This window comes from Drosophila hydei, unplaced genomic scaffold, assembly GCF_003285905.1.
Source record: "Drosophila hydei strain 15085-1641.00,03,60 unplaced genomic scaffold, DhydRS2 tig00000001-arrow-pilon, whole genome shotgun sequence".
NCBI lineage: Eukaryota > Metazoa > Arthropoda > Insecta > Diptera > Drosophilidae > Drosophila > Drosophila hydei.
Window position 1 is genome coordinate 11744564 of NW_022045643.1, and position 16787 is coordinate 11761350.

Below are 16787 nucleotides of genomic sequence, written 5' to 3' on the forward strand. Positions count from 1 at the left end.
AGGATGAGGAGGGAGGAGGGAGGAGGAGGATGGAGGAGGGATGAGGGAGCTTATGGAGGAGGGAGGAGGGGATGAGGGATGAGGGAGGAGGTAGGAGTGATATGGGGAGGTAGGAGGAGGAGGGAGGAGGTAGTGAGGGATGGAGGGATTTAGGGAGGATGTAGGAGGGATGATGAGTAAGGGAGGATGGAGGAGGGATTAGGGAGAGGGAGTAGTTAGGAGTAGGATGGATGTATTGATTATGAGTGATTAGTAGTTCGTATGTATTAGTTATGAGTATTATTGAGTATTGAATGATGGATTAGGGAGGATTATTATTTAAGGAATTTAGTATTATATGGATGAGTGAGTTAGTGGATATTGATTATTGATTATTTAGTATGAGTATGTATTGTTTATTTATATTTATTATTATTATTATTTTATTGATTATTATTATTATTTTTTTATTATTTATTATTTATTATTTATTATTTATTATTTTATTATTTAAATTATTATTATTTAAATTATTATTATTTAATTATTTATTATTTAATTTATTATTTTTTAATTTTTTCGAATATCTCAACTGTTGAACATGGTAAATGTTAACAAGTCAAAAGTTCTGTGAATCAACCCGTGGAGCGCCTACGTATAATCCCCTAATTAGGTTATATGAAGATGTTTACAAACAAAGTTTCTTTTCATAGTCAGATATAATCTCTGCGCAACCCTCTCACTATTGTCAGTCTGAACGATTTGAGGATTTCTTACCTGAGTGTAATTTGTATTTGGAACTTGCGTCCGTAACTTAACCTAAAATGCATTCTTTATATAATTATTCAATATCACGTCAATGCTAAGTCAATATTTATGAAATTTATATCGAGAGGAGAATGAAGAGAGTCGCGCTGTTGGAACAACACCAACAACAACAGCAACAACAATGCCTATAATAACAACAATAATCAATATTTGATATTTTAACACATTTACAAACGCACGCTCACTCGCTCTCTCTCTCTCTGATCTCACTCGGCTCTCTCTCCCTGTCTCTCTTACTGTCACCCTGTCAAATCTAAAAAAAACACAAGTTGTATAAGCTGGAAAACAATGCCATTGGTTTTATTAATGACCGCAATTATTCTTATTATTATTACATGTTAAGATAGAAAAAAATAAACAAAAATTGACTGAAAACTCGTTGATTTCATCGATAGAGGTCTATGGAGACTATGGATCTGCTTGCCGTCTAAAATTTCAATGGGCGCAGCCCCCCTGTTGAGGCCCCGAGCAACGGTCTCCTCATAGCAGTTGACCACAGTCTCTCTGCTTGGACTCTCGCGACCTTTGTTCGCATCTCCGTATACCCTAGATCATTGTTAGCCGAGGCGCAAAATAAACAGCATTAATCAATAGAAATTAATACAACGCCAAATAGTTGTATAATTCCTCAAATATTTCTGTGTGCAAATCAAATTAAATTTTTCAAACAACATTTATCTGGCAAAGCACGCGGAGGCAAGGTTAAGATTGCAAGATCTCCGAATCATATAGTCACATATCGGAGCTTGAACACATTCACATTCAGCTCGACTGTCTCCCAAGCCAAATATTCTATATCTTTGGCCCATATATATCATATTGGGTATATAATATTTGTATTCATAAATATTCTATTATGTTGAATACTTCCCCTTCCCTTGGCTCGAATCAACTTGATTTTCAGCTTAAGAAAAGACTCGAGTTTCTGTTGAGTTTTTTGATCATTTTAATAAATGTTGTTTTTATTAATTTTTAAATATTTTGCATTTTCTTAAATATTAAGGTTTTGTTTTTAATTTTAATACAATTAATAATACATTTACGCATATGTTTTGTTTGTGTGTGTTTTTATTAATTTTCTCTTTCCATTTTTTGGATGGTGTCTTTAGTCTATAACGAATTCACGTGATATTTACAATTTGAGTTAGGGGCACAATACTCGTAACTAGGATATGAGGATGGTGCTGGCAAAAACAACAAGGAGCACACGCTTAGAACTTAGAACTAAATAAAATTAATTTACAATTAGGTTTCGCTTTCGGTTTAGTGACAATAAATTATAGACCATAGCATTATTTAAATGTTAGGTAATACATATACATATATATGTGTATATGTATGTTATTGGCTAGGAATGCTTCTTACGTTTTTCTTTCTTGTGCAAAGATTGTACTAGACTTTTGCGAGCGTTGCTTGATAGGGCGAGAAATACAATGATAGAGAACTACTAGATTGTAATTGGCTTACTTAGAGCTTTTAAAGATTTAAAACCAGTTGGATCACTTTGGGAACGCGTCAACAATGCAAATTGTACTTTACTCTGGGACAGTTCGGTCCGCCCATCTGCCTAATATAGCACTGGCACCGGCCGCCTTAAGGCGCTGTCCATCGAGCCGTCCATGCCGTTGGGCGTGATGGTGCCGGGTGAGGAGCCCGGCGACGATGTCGAGGATGAGGTGTACAGTCCGGCGGCGGCGGCGTTCGCAGAGTGTGCAGCATACAGCGAAGGCGCCGAGATGCCCGAATAGATGCCGGAGTAGAAGCTGCTCAGCGAGGTGGGCGGCAACTGTGACGCCTGCTGCGCCTCCAGGTGTTTGTGCGTCTGATTGTTAGCCGCTGCGCTCTGGTGAAGCTTGGACAGCGCCAACGGGTCAAAGCCAGTGAAGTAGGGCACCGGATACGGTTGGTCCAGGTGATGCGAGGGAGCAAAATACGGTGGCAGCTGATGGAACGGATTGTAGCCACCGCCCGCCGGACCAGCGCCAGCTGCACCCAACTTCTGTTGTGCCATGTTCATATTCATGTTCATGTTCATGTTCATGTTCATGTTCATTTGGCTCTGCATTTGGAGTGCGCCCTGCGGACCAGCAGCCAACGGATTCTTGGGCTTGCGACGTGGACGATACTTGTAATCCGGATGCTCCTTCATGTGCAATGCGCGCAGTCGCTTGGCCTCATCAATGAACGGACGCTTCTCGGACTCCGCGAGCAGTTTCCATTCAGCACCCAAACGCTTCGATATTTCGGAATTGTGCATCTTGGGATTATCCTTGGCTATTTGACGGCGCTGCAGACGCGACCAAACCATGAATGCGTTCATTGGGCGCTTGATGTGTCCCTCCTGGCCAGGCGATGTGGCCAAACTGTGCATGGAGCCATTGCCAGCGCCTGAGCCCACACCCGAGCCATGTGTGCCCATACCAAGGCCGCCGCCCATGCCACTGCTACCCAAGCTGCTCTGGCTGCCCAAGCTGCCGGCAGAGCCAATGGAACTGTTGGGCGAAAGGGTCTGCTGAGCAGCCACGGCGTTGTGCATGTGGTGCGCCATGTGGTGACTCATGTTGTTGGCTGCTTGGCCGCTTGGGCCACCGCCTGGTGAGCCGCCCATGGCTGCCAGGCTAGCGGCCAATCCGCCGCTTTGAGAGTAGTGCAATACGCGCTTAATATCCATGTCCATGCTGGGGCTGAGCTGGGCATTGCCCAGGCCCTGGGACGCATAGTCGCCAGGGGAGGGCAGCTCCAAGCCCTGACCGGCACCCAAATGGAAGCCGTAGTTGGGATGTGACGATAATGTGGCCATTATGTGTTCGTTTATCACTTAATATTGTTCTGAATATAATGTTCACTGTATTTGCGTTCTTGTTGTTCTCTTGTTTGTCACTTCACTGTATTCACAATGTCTCTGTTTTTTTTTTGTATGTTGCTCAGTTTACTGTAATGTCGATAGTGCGTCTCTCTGTGCTTGGCAGTTGCTCTTGCTATTGCTATTGCTCTTGCTGCTGCTTCTGTTCGGCTCAACAGCTACACACTGACTGATTTGTCTGCGCAATAATTGAGACTGACACGACTACAGTCAAATCCAGTTTTCTGTTATGCCCGCAGAGGCCGTTCTCTCTCTCTCGCGGCACCAGCGACGGCGAACGGCGAACGGCGAACGACGAACGGCAACCAACCCCCTGCGCAGGTAAGCATGTATGTGCGAGAGAGATGGCAACTAAGTTGCCTTGTTCATGTATACCTGTGTCTGCGCTGTGCTTGCTCGCTCTCACTCTCTCTCCCTTTCACTCTCTTACTCTCTGTTGGTGCTGCATTGTTACGCTGCTTGTTGGCTTTGTTCCATTGGCTCCTTTATTTCGGCCGCCTTGTTAGTTGTAGTTGTTGCCCATTGAGGGGTGTGTTCAATAGAAAGACTGAATAGCAGCAACAACAACGACAATAACAGCTCGCTCACTGTTCGGCTCGGTTCGTGTCTGGTCGCCTTGTTAGTAGTTTTTGGCTGCGCTGCTCCCATTTTTTGCCGCAGCGACCTCATTTGGAGCACCCGCACTCCTGCATTGCGCTCCTACGCTACGCTCTCCTTCTCTGTCTCTTTCTCTCTCCCTCTCTCTCTCTCTTTCTCTCTAAAATTGCATTGATTTTTCGCATACAGTGGGCACACAATTTCCGTTATTGTTTCGCCTGGCGCTGCACTTCCGCGGCGTGTATTGTTGTTTGCCGAAGAGAGCTTCGGGAGTGGGAGAGCCAAAACACACATACGCTCAGAGAGTGCGCTTATGATTATGTGTCTGTGTGTGTGTATGGCCCGTTGGCTTTACCTTTTCAGCCAATCATAATGGCGACTTGGTGTGAATTTTTGTATACCCTGGCCATTGTGGGTGTCTGTGTTGCTCTCTGTTCTATATACAAGCCGCATGTGTATTGTGAGTGGGCAAATGTGTATATATGAGTGTATGTGTGTGTGTGTGTGTTTGTGTTTTATGTATATGTGTGAAAAGCACATTTTAGTTTGTGAAAAGGACATGGAAACACGCTTTCCATTCTATGGCGTTGTTCGTTTCTTTCTATTTCGCGCTCGAAAGGATATTACTGCAATTATTTACTTATTTGGTAAAGAAAAGTGGAAAAGCAAGAGCGACACAATGCACCACACAACACAATTACAAAACGAGAGACGAGAAAAACGCCCTGAATGGCTAGCCAAATTTATATAAGTGTGTATGTATATGTACATAAAGTGTACCTATATGCATGACCATGATTGCATGGGTGCCTGCACGTGGGAGTGAGGAAGAGGGAAAGAGCTCTCTCTCCCTGCGCCCGACTACACAATGCGCCAAGTTAAAAGAAATAAAAATACATACAAAAATGAAGTGTTTTTCTTGCCTGGAAGGAGTACAATATGCTCTTGCTGATAATCAATTATAATAAGTAGCATAGCTTAACTACCTAAGTATCTATATTTTGTACGAAACACTCATTGCGAATGGTCACTTCATGTCATATCTCTGTAACAGAATAAATATAGATGATGGTAATATTCAATGAAGCCAAAGTAAAAGCTGTCGAACTCTTGCTTACACACCTTGATGAGCAGTTTTGTTGCAGTAATTAGAAATAACGTGAATATGTTTACATTTGTACATTCAAATCTGACCTTGAGCAGCATCAACAACGAAACTATTTCAAAACTAATATACCCACCACAGCCTTTTGGCAGCAGGGTATAAAAAGCTTTCAGCGTTTCCTTTGTGTTGTCCACCGAAAAAAGCAAAAAAAGGAAAAAAGAATATATATAAAAAGGAAAGAAAAAAACTTGATGTGTTGTGTAATGGAAAAAGTTTTGTTCAGCTAGCGTTTTGCTTTCTATCCATTCTACTTTTCACTTAGCAATGGAATACACACACACACAGCGTACGAGGGAAAGAGAGACAGGGAGAGAGGGAGGGAGAGGAAGCTCCAACTAGGATAGTGGTAAAAGGGAAGACAGACTTTTGCTTTTTGCCATACGCATCTCGCATTTAGTATTCAAATGTTGCCATGGGCTTTTGTTGTGTTTGAAAGGAAGGAAGGAAGGAAGGACGAGGTGCCGGAGAATAGTTTTGATATTTATTCAGTCTGTTTTTTTCGAACGTGTGTAGGGATAGTGACAAAGCCAGTCAGGTGTTATGTGTACTTATGAGCACTCAATTCGAAATGAGAACAAGTAGAATCAACAGTTCTGTAATTATGAAATCCATTATGGAAAGTCTAACCCTAACCCGCTGCAAGGACTCGTCTGCCTTTCTCTGCCTGCACTCAATCCGCTCTCTATTATTCATTCTCCTTTTTACATTAAATCCCGAGAGTCGCGCATTTCATTGTTTGCCATCTGTTGTTGTTGCCATTGTTGTTGTTGTCATTGTGAATTCTTCAATTGTGAATTGGGGCTCTGGCTCTGGCTCTAGCGCTGACTCTGCCTCTGGGTTGGCTATATATTAATGTATGTATAGCACAGCCAAACAATTCGCTTTTTCATTTTTAAATTAAATTCCTGAACAAAGCGTGATAAATACAATGATCATAATGAAATCATAAAGATAAATACAATCGAAACAAAGCGCACAACTTTGCCAGACTTTAATGTCAATTAAACGAGGTTAAATTGTGTTTGCTGTCTGAATGGATTGAATTGTCTCCAATAATCGAACTGCGATCAAAGTGTTATTTAATTGCTATTGACTTAGCTCACATTCACTTGCTCAACCCACATATGGCCAGCTACATATGACTACAGAGCATCATACCCAGCACCTGGCTAACAGAACATTTCGATAAAATTGCTATTTTTCTTCTCCACTTCCAACTGCATTTAACTTACATTTTCTCACGTAGTTGGCAGCCGTCGGATCCTTTGTTCAGTTCGCATATTCCATTTCCCACTGTCCATTTCCCAGCACCCCCACACACACACGCACACACACACGCACGTATGCATTTGATTACAATTTCCTAGACGTACGTGTCCATTTGATTACTTCACAGATTTTGCGCTTTTCACGTGTCATTCTAGTTAAGAGCATTTTGCATGCACACGAAATCTAAAGATTTTTCCTTTACATTTTCATTTTCATTTTTTGCGTGAAAAAAAGGAAAATTATGCGTCTTAATGCGACTGTGATAAATGTTGTGTTAGCTAAAACAGACTTTAAATAGAAAAAACACCATTTTAGTTTGGAACCAACTCGTCTCCATCATAATAAACTGAATACTATGTAAGTTCTTATCCCTAAGGACACATATCTAATAATAAAAGCAATTTATAATCGTCAGGCTAAAATAAATGAACATAAAGTCGAGCCATAACTAACTCTTCGGCTCATCCCATTAGGTCTAAATAGTCAGGGGCTAAACAATGGCCGAGAGACGCAATGGAACCCAAAGTTTGTGCCAGGACGACTTCCGTTTGAGTTCACCTGATTTGACCAGGTCGAATCGATGCTGCTGCTGAGCAATTGTCCTGGCATTGTCCTGGCTGCAGCATCTACTGGCTGCAGCGTCCTTTTGTCATCCTTCATTGTTCGGGAATTCAACGGAACTCGAATTGTGTTTGTTGTCCAACGCTGCAAATTGTTTCAGCATTGCCAAAGACAACAACAAGAAAAAAATATACAAATAAAAATAATGATAAATAAAATACAATAATAAATAGGCGCGTGAGTTGTTGTTGCAGCATTTCCGGCCAGCAAGGAAATGGAAATGGAAATGGAAATGGAAATGGAACTGCATTACCCAGAACTTGGCAAACAATTAACCTTTTCCACAATATACAATATTCCATTTGCGGTATTTGTGCAAAGGATAAGAGAATTAATGTTGGCCGAAACATGTGTAAGCCCACATGTAACGCCCTGAAAGTCAGCCTAGCCGCCTAGCCACTTCTTTGGCATTTGTTAAGTGTGAGAATCTGTGAGAAGTTCTCGCCATTAATGGCTGGGAAAATGGCAATGCTAATGCAATTGAGGAGCTGTCAGAGCGTAGGATATCGATGGCTCTCATAATGCACGCTCGATTTGAGCTCATTAGGTGCCCGGCGGTATACCGCATACGTTCTCCTCCCCCCCAGCAACCCTACCTCGACTAGATGTCATAACAGATTAACTAAGAAATGCTCATGATATGCGAAAGTCTCTGGCAGAGAGTCACGACTCGATTGTTCACCTGGCAGACCGAGAAAAAGCCCAACCACTTGGCTAAACGACGTTAATTTCTCAATCAGCCAAAGATGAAAAGGGTTGCAGCCAAATGACGAGCCGCAGCGCAGCCAAGGCAGCCCACTTCACAATGCGGAATTCATCTTAAGTTCGCCATGTAATCGAAACGGGCCACTTAAGAGTTGACTACTTGAGCAAATTTCTATATATATATATTTCTTGAATTCTTTATAATTTTTGCATATTGCATGTTAGAGGTATTTGTGTTTCTGTGTGTTTTCGGGGGTCAGTCTTAGGGGTTGGCAATCCTGCCTTCTCGAGTGCTTTGGTACGTCTAATTATTGTTGTCGCTCGACCCGAAAACGTCGCCAGTGGAAGAGCCCACTCGAAGCGACTTCTGAAGTGCGTTTCAGTCGCGCGATTTCTTCGAAACGTCATATCGCCGCAGCCGAATCCCACGGTGTGTGTTTACGACCAACAAGCACAGTTGGAACGAATCTGAGCTGGGCAAAAATCCGCAGAATTAGCTGCCCAAAGAAAGTGTCAAAATTCTGTGGTCCTGCGGTCGCCTCAGGGCAAGCAACATCATCAATGCTGTTTGGGTAGGCGGGCGTAGGCGTTGCCCAACAGCCAAATGAGGTTCTGGCACGGCACGCGGTGAGGCCTGTCACTGTCACTGGCAGCTGCCAAACCCCAGATGCACAAAGTTTAAACCAAAGTGTTGACAGGCTGCTAAACGCTTTGATATGTCTATAGTTATACCCTGTAATGGGCGCTAGCAGTGGGTATTATGTGCTAAACAAAAGTGAAGCAATTGGCCAAGTCAGGCTAAATAATACGCTATGAACGTCTGCACAACTCGAATATACCCTGTAAATTAGGGGCATAAATCGGAATGTTTATCTATTATTTTTGCAGTAGCTTAATATACCCTGATTGTGCACCTTATTACAGGCTTCATTTGTTATAAACGAAAGTTGAATAACTCTACCAACTTCTAGAGCTCATAATGCCCGCAGTCGTGCATACCCGCTTGCTGTCTGCACGTCCGCCTTGCTGTGGCTTCTTGTAATTAATTTTCACTCATTTGGCAAATGGGTTTGGGGTGTATTTGAAAGTCAAAGAGTTTTATTGCGCGTGTTTAATGCCATCAAAGATCAAAGTAACATTTTTAGCGTTGGTAAAACGCCTCGACACCTTTGCAAAACGACTTTTATTCCGTTCTATGCTAACCTATCCGCCCACTCCTCGTAGCTACATTTGTTGTGTGTTTCCTTTTCAATGCTTGAATTTTGAATGCAACTTTTTATTGTGCTGCGTATTTTCACTCAAGTGATTTGATTTTGCGAATTGAATTTATTTCATTTGGCTCTTAAGTATGTATGCATAGCTTGTACCTTATATCGCCGTTCAATCTAGCCGTCAGTCAGTCAGTCAGTCAGCCAGTCAATCAGTCAGTCATTGCCTTGTTGGCTCTGTTTGTTTAGCGTCTCCCGCGAGCCTCAAGTGGCAAAACATTATTTTGTTCAGGAAATTCAATTAAAACTTTGCGGTTTTTTGTTAACACCCCCGCAAATAAACGTCAAGTGGTTCCCAATCAAAGCGAAGCGTATTCGGACTGTCAGACGAAGTGCCAGAGGGCGGAGTAGCAAAGCCGACCGCCAAGATGGAAGCTGAATGCGGCAATAGACCGTAAGATAAATGTATTTAATATACATTTGAAGCACAGATGCGGACCTAAAGAGGGGAATATTCATAGCGCTTAGCTTGCTAAACTTAGAGGCTGTAAAATAGATTCTTTTATCACTCTTTATATGTGCAAGTTTTAATGTAATTAAAATATAATTTAATGACATAATATCACATTAATAAATAGCAGGATAAATTATAAACTTAGATAAACAATATTGCTTTATTCCTCTTCTCTTTAGTGCTTTTATTTCGGCAGCTGAATAAGTCCTGCCTGACTGACACTGATATATATAAATGTATTCTATATTCATTATAAAAAGTAGTCACAAATCATAAATGATCTTATGCAGGTGATGCTCAAGTCAGCAAGGTAAGGAAATGAAGCTTGCAAAGAGCCGATTTGCTTCTCAAACAATCTTCAATAGTTTACTGGACTCACTACACATAGAAGTCCAATGTCATCTCTAAATAATTTGAGAACTTGTCACAAAAAAGGCGCACATGACAGTCCCAAACACTATCCACAGCCAGAGAAAGTGCCGTTTGATCACTGTTTAGTCATATATCACACTCCCACGCACACACAGTCCCTTGGCTGAAGTTGGAGCTGAAACGCAAACAGAAGCGAACAAAGGTCAAGCGAATCGAACTCTGATTCATCATCGAGCAACCCTTGCAATTGCCAGCCACACACACACACACGCCCACACCACCTGAGGGCTGTCAAAATAAATTGCAAGCTTTTTTTTCCTTTGCTTGACTTGTATTTGCATAAATAATTTACTTTAAATAAACTCAAAGAGCGCTTGAAACTTAACATTTGGAGCAGAGCTTGAGGTGAGCAGGGGCGTCTAGTGGCAGCTCACCTGGGACTGCTGGGCCATAATTCTTGTTTAAATGGGCCCATTGATTTGAATACTTTTTGCATTTTTTTTTGCGTTTTTTTCTTGCTGCCAGCCAAGAAAGTCCCAAAGGACTTTCCTTTAGATTCGTCAAGTGTGCGACGGGAGCAAAAGAACAAATGCAAACAATTGCGATAGTTAGTTTAAGTAAAAGGGACAAGGCAGTCAAAATGAATGCGTTTATAGAAAAGTAGGGAGAAAGAAGAAGAAGAAGAGGAAAAAGGAAAAGCAATCATCGGCCCACGACTGGCGCATTTAAAAGTCATTTGCAACGCCCCTCGCAAGCCCGCTAAACGGATCTCATAAAACTCGATTTTTCCGGGAATGGTTTTATTGTTTTACAATGTTTGTGTGCGTGAGTAATTAAACAGTTTTGCCAACTTTCTCGACCAGTCCGAACTTCAGTTTTTACCCGAGTCACAATTTTACGACTGGGAAATTAACAAGCACCAAGATCGAGATCTTAACAGCCAACTTTTATGGACATGGCAAAACTCGCACGGCTATTCTTGGACTGGAAAACGCTCTGGGGAGGTCACACAAGAACCGTGCTAAAAAATAAAGGCAAGAACAAGAGCCATGTATAAGGAAATAAAATAATATCATAAATATTTTTAGCGCACACAAAAGGAAGTGGGCGTTGTTTGCACCCAACTAAAAATCTGAAGCCCATCGCCAGCTGCCCCATTAGCAGGCACAATGGAGGCCCAACAAAGGTCCTGGCGACGTTGCTGGCAAAACATATGATTAAATTGTCGCTTACAGCGAATTCGACACCTCGCCTCGGTGTGCCAGCAGACTCTATAATTACGCCATGAGAGCGAGTGAGAGAGAGAGAGAGAGAGCTAGAGAGAGAATCAAATGCCTAACAATAAGAGAAGGAGAGTCTAAAGCCAATCCAGATCTGGGAAACTTCTGGTGTGACATATTCAAATCATGGACGACTAAACCTTTGTTGTGATCGGCAAGGGTTGCCACCATATCATTAACGCCGCTCGCCGCTCTGTGGTGCCCATTGTGCGACCGCAGTTCAAGGGTCGTGGCTGCCACTGGCACTGGGAAAATTTCGCAAAGCTGACCAAAATTGTTACACTGCAACAAATATCTGAATCAGTTACAAGAGTTGCACCTCAGCAAGCGAAGGGGTAGAGAAATTAGTGTGAAATATATTCATCAATTTTCGCTGTGTATAAAAAGTTTGCATCGCGCTGGCACAGCATGTCCTAAATTGCTCTATTCAGACGCAATTAAAGTCAAGCTGAGCAGGCAAGGCGAGGCTTGCAGACTCAAGAGCCGGATCGCTGTTTCGTTTTTATTTTTTAACACTTTCAATAGCTGCAACACTGCACAGTTTGAGGATAATTCCTAAACAGATCCTTTCTTGCACAACGCTGCACAACAATGAGGAGTAAATGTTTCCGGTGCCTGTTTTTCTTTCTGCTACAAAAGGATCCCACGCAGCAAATAGCATCGCTTGCTGATCTCGATCGCTGATCGATGCTGCATATCCCTAATGGCCATTGTTCGGCTGCACTTGCGCCTGGCTGAACAGGTAGGCACATTGAAAGGTGTCGTGGGCCCCAGTGAATCTATTGCTACAATTTCAATTGCGTAATCAAGATGCAGCCGATCTGCGCATGACGAGAGTCTTGCTGCTTTCTTTGTGCTAGCAATAGGCGGATGTAGCCAAGGATGTGGCATATGCTGAGGAACCAGCACTCTCCACCCGCTTCCCATTGATGTGGATTTATTGGCCAGACGGCCATAATAAGGATGGTTATTATCATTCAAATGTCGCATTATTGGCACCCTCGCGTCGCTAGTTTGTGTTTGCCATGTCGTAAAGCCGAGTTTTACGATGCGCATTTAAATTAGCGCTGTGGCTGGGCTGTGCTGGGCTGGGCTGGGGTTGAAACTGCTCGTAGACTAAACATTTATTGCACAATGTGAACAAGCATTCGATTCAATAAAACTTGAACTAGTTAATAGCTATCAGCAGAAAGCCGATTCACAAATTGGATTGCTCCGTGCTGTCCGGCTTGGGGGCTGTGCCAAAGAATTTCTCGTACTCCTGCTGGCGGCGATGGGCACGCGCCTCTCGCTCCATTTGGCGCTTTTTGGAGAAACGTTGATGGATGCGCTTCATCTCCTGCACCTCCTTCATTTCCTCCTTCTCCTCATCCTGCAAGCGAACACAAATACAAATAGAACACATTGACAGCTTGCTGAGAGCTATGCCAGTCGACTTACAGTCATATTCAGGCGCAAGACCAGAGCTCGCCTGCCATCCGACATAGACTGGCTGTAGTGCATAAAGTTCTTGAGGCGTTCGCCTGGCGGCACACTGCGCTCCACGACTAGCACAATGCGTGCCCATTGGCGCTGCCATTCGTTGCGTATCTCGGCTATCTTCTGGTAGGTGTTGCCCATCATGGCAATCAGCATGTTGACCAGCAGAACGCTGACAATCACCATAAACAGAAAGAACAATATCTTGGCCTCGTACTCGTGCTGCGTGGACACCATGGCGCCATAATAGTCCCCGAAATTGGTCAGCGACATGAGGAACATGGCCACAATGGACTCCATCGGCGAGGGCATCGGATTCGTCTCAGCATCCTGATCATCGGGCGCAGATGGATTGTCAAAGGTCAGGAAAATGATGTAGAAGGCTTGGGAGAAGCCCATCACAAACACCAAGTAGATGGAAACGAAACGCAGCAAGTCTCCCATTACCATGCGATAGATCATCACCACGAAGGGTCCAACGGTCTTGAAGCCCCTGCAGTACACAGAGATCTTTAGTTTGGTCCATCTAGACAACATATAGCTAATTCACGCACCGACAAAAGAAGAGGAAATAAGGCGCCGTAGTCAACATGATCACAACCGTTACGTGATCATCGATTTCGGTTAGACAGGAGACACGCAGCCAGGGAATCGTCATCATCAGCGCACAGGAGAACAGAAACATGACACGCGACGGGGCAGTCATCTAGAAAGAGAAATCATGACTATCCATGCAGCAGATAAATGAAGCTATCAGGGCTTATCCAACCAGATTCTCTATGAACATTTTGTAGCCCAAGAAACGCGCCTCCCTCAGCGCTACGACCAGATAGAGAATGGCGCCCACAAAGTTGATGAGCTCGGCTATAATGCGAAGCTTGGCCAGATCCGATTCCAGATTCATGAGTGGGCACTGCGCATAGGTTTGCCACCAGGCGGGCAGGGTCTCAACCTCGTTGGGATCATAATATTCCGTAAAGTTAAGCCAAAAGGTTTCTGTGGGGCAACAAATTAGAATTTCAAGCTCGCTTCGCGAAGATATACAAAACCCACTGTATTCGGTGCTGGAGGTGCCACGCTTGGTCAGCTGAGTGAAGCTGCGATTGCTGTACAGATCGTGAGTTGCGGTGCCGTTCGACGCAGTCGCTGAGTTGCCCTCCTGGTCCTCATCTTCGTCCTCCTTAGGCGCAGGACCCGGACGCAATATGAAGCTGAACAGCGATATGAGAAAGTAGAAGGCAAACATGTAGAACTGCTTGTAGAAGCGCGACTTGCAGAAGGTGTCCCATTTGGTCTTCAGCAGATCGATGACAACGCCATCCAGCAGCTCCAAGTGCTCCAGCTTGTCGCCAAACACCACAAAGTTCAGCACCGAGTCTTTGTTTATGTTGCCCGTCTCCTCGTTAATCGTATCGATCATGAGCAGTGGATATGCGGCACAGGTAATGCTGCCCAATTGCCAATAAATCTCGCGCTCAATGCTCATCACATGGAAGAACATCTCGACGCGGCCCAGCTTCGCTGCCAGCGTCAAGGGCGTCAGATTTTGTATGTTGCGCACGTGTATGTTGGAGCCCACCTCGTAGCCCACATCGAACATTTCCATTTTCTCGTAGATGACCAGCATATGCAAAACCGTGTTGCCATTCGTATCCTGGAAGTCCGGATCTGCGCCGCGTGCCAAGACCAGCCGGAAGCACTCCTCCTGCATTAATTAATACCATTATAATGGGTATGTTTATATGTTGTGAAGAAGTTCATAGCTTACCTGCGACAGGCAGGCGGCAAAGCTTAACGGATACTCGCCCCAGTAGACGTAGCCGTCGTAGTTGGTCATGGGCTGCAGTGCCACATACTCGTGGTCCGGCGAATCTGTGCGCGAGGCCTTGGTATCCTCCGCAGACATAAAGGCGCCGCAGCAGCTAGTCGGAAAATGTTAGAGATCATATAAAAAGGACTACTGTAGACCACCTACCGTTCCTGCACGTCAGCATTGGCATCTAGCAAATATTTGACCATGGCCGGATCCTCATTGACGATGGCAATGTGCAGCACGCTCTCGCCGTAATACTCATCACTCATGTAGATGTCCAAAATGAGCTTGGGATAGAACTTCAGCAGACGCTTCGCCAGATCCGCATGCAATGAGGAGGCGTTAAGCAGGCAGAGATGCAGAATCGTTTCACCCACAGCGCCGCGCATCTACAGAAATACAGATGACTCGATTGAGCTGCAACTGGATGAGTTTATATCAGGCAGACTCACATTTAGGTCCCAGCACACAAAGCGGTAGGCGGAGGGATTGGATATGTATTCCGCCTCGGATACCTCTGGACAGTAGTCGTGTATATTGAAATCGTCGTCGGGATTCTCAAGAGCGCGTATTTCGGGCAATTGCCTCGTTCGGGGTCTGTCCCGATTGCGCAGCAGCACCAGCTTCGATATGGGAAAGTAACGGCCAGCTCCCTTGTTATATAAAAATGGTTCCACTTTCGTTTTTATTGCATGATCTATCTCGGCAAACTGTTTGGTTTGGCAGGCGCGCTTCATCATGTCCACCAGAAGGCCACCGCCCTTGAGATTGACAAATTTATAGAGCGCCTGGGTGGAGACTCCCGCCTGTTTCTTTACGCCACTTGTCACATTGCTCTCGGTATTTCCCATGATGCAAGCCTGAGTCCTGAGTGCTGCTTATCTGCTTAGGGGATTGGAAATGCGCCCAAAAAGAAGCAACTCTTCCAGTTTATTTGTTTTTGTTTGTTTTATTTTTATTTTTTATGAAGCGCGACATTTTTATACTTGAACTTAATTTTGTCTATTCAATGTGCTCAGGTTTCTTGTCTGTTTTCATCCTTCGAGTGAGCATCGATTAAACATTTGGACGAACGAGCGTTGCCAATGCAACAGCTGAACTTGAGCTTAATTTATTGTTTACAATCCGTTGCCAGGCATCAAACTTGTTGCATTTCTCATCCAACAAGTGTTTCGCCCATTTCAAGTATTGCGGACTTGTGGATTCCAAGAAGAAAACTTGAACTTTCCGTGTTTCGTATATCGTGTTTCCTAGCCTTCCACCTTGACATACTGAACTCAAACATGATTGCGTTATTATTGAATCGATTTAGTTTGATTTTTGACTTGTTATGAGTGTGTTTATGACTCTGTGCAACTAAAGTTAGCATTTCCTGCATAAACCTTTTAATAAATTTCACTTAAATTTAATAAATTACTATTTAAATTACATGAATAGTTCAAACGCGAAATGAAACTGTTTCTTGCTTTTCAAATATTTTCGATGTATGGTCACTCTAAGCGTTTAAAATTTGCATTTGGCGGCTACCAAATGACGCAAAATTGCGCCATTTGCGTTATGTTAACTGAAATTGCGTTAACAGAATCTATTTGCCGCTTAGCGTGTTAAACTGACATGCATGTGTAACACAGCTGGAAAAGTACTCAGTGCTACAACACTAATGTGAAATTCCGTCACTTACAGTGATGACCAATTGCACTTAACAGCTCCATAAAGCTACTTGCTATGTGACGAGCTGCAAGATTCGAAGATGCCAAAACCAAAACCAATCTTCAAAAAATTAATTTATTTAAATGTTACTTCCTTATGAGGCAAACTCATTAAATTTTATTTGGACCAGATCGTTAGTTTTGATTATAAATATTAGCTACAATGTTTGATTTACTGAACTCCTCGAGTGCTCAACTTAGCGATTTTTAATTTTCCGAATTCCCGAATATTCATCTGAGAGCATTAGATAGTTATAATATATTATATATGTATGTGTATATATATTCGCATATCGTTAATTGATTTATTTATGTTAATTCGCTAATGTAGAAAGACTGGACTTATCAAAATATATATATGTATGTATGTATGTATTTTGCATAT

At 43.3% G+C, this 16787-nt stretch overlaps 2 protein-coding genes across 2 annotated transcripts; both read right to left on the reverse strand.

Annotated features, from left to right (window-relative positions):
• Positions 1-1867: 1867 nt before the first annotated feature.
• Positions 1868-3856, reverse strand: LOC111600929 (SOX domain-containing protein dichaete). Its single transcript, XM_023317294.2, has one exon. The coding sequence runs from the start codon at positions 3605-3607 to the stop codon at positions 2375-2377; it is 1233 nt and encodes a 410-aa protein (XP_023173062.1). The 5' UTR covers positions 3608-3856; the 3' UTR covers positions 1868-2374.
• Positions 3857-12573: 8717 nt separating this feature from the next.
• LOC111600987 (transient receptor potential cation channel subfamily V member 6) lies at positions 12574-15544 on the reverse strand. The gene is made up of 8 exons (XM_023317378.2): positions 15146-15544; positions 14856-15082; positions 14649-14802; positions 13934-14585; positions 13650-13876; positions 13435-13586; positions 12842-13373; positions 12574-12773 (listed from the first exon to the last, which is right to left on the reverse strand). Exons 1-8 carry the CDS (start codon positions 15542-15544, stop codon positions 12600-12602), a joined length of 2517 nt encoding a protein of 838 aa, XP_023173146.1. The 3' UTR covers positions 12574-12599.
• Between the last annotated feature and the right edge of the window lie 1243 nt (positions 15545-16787).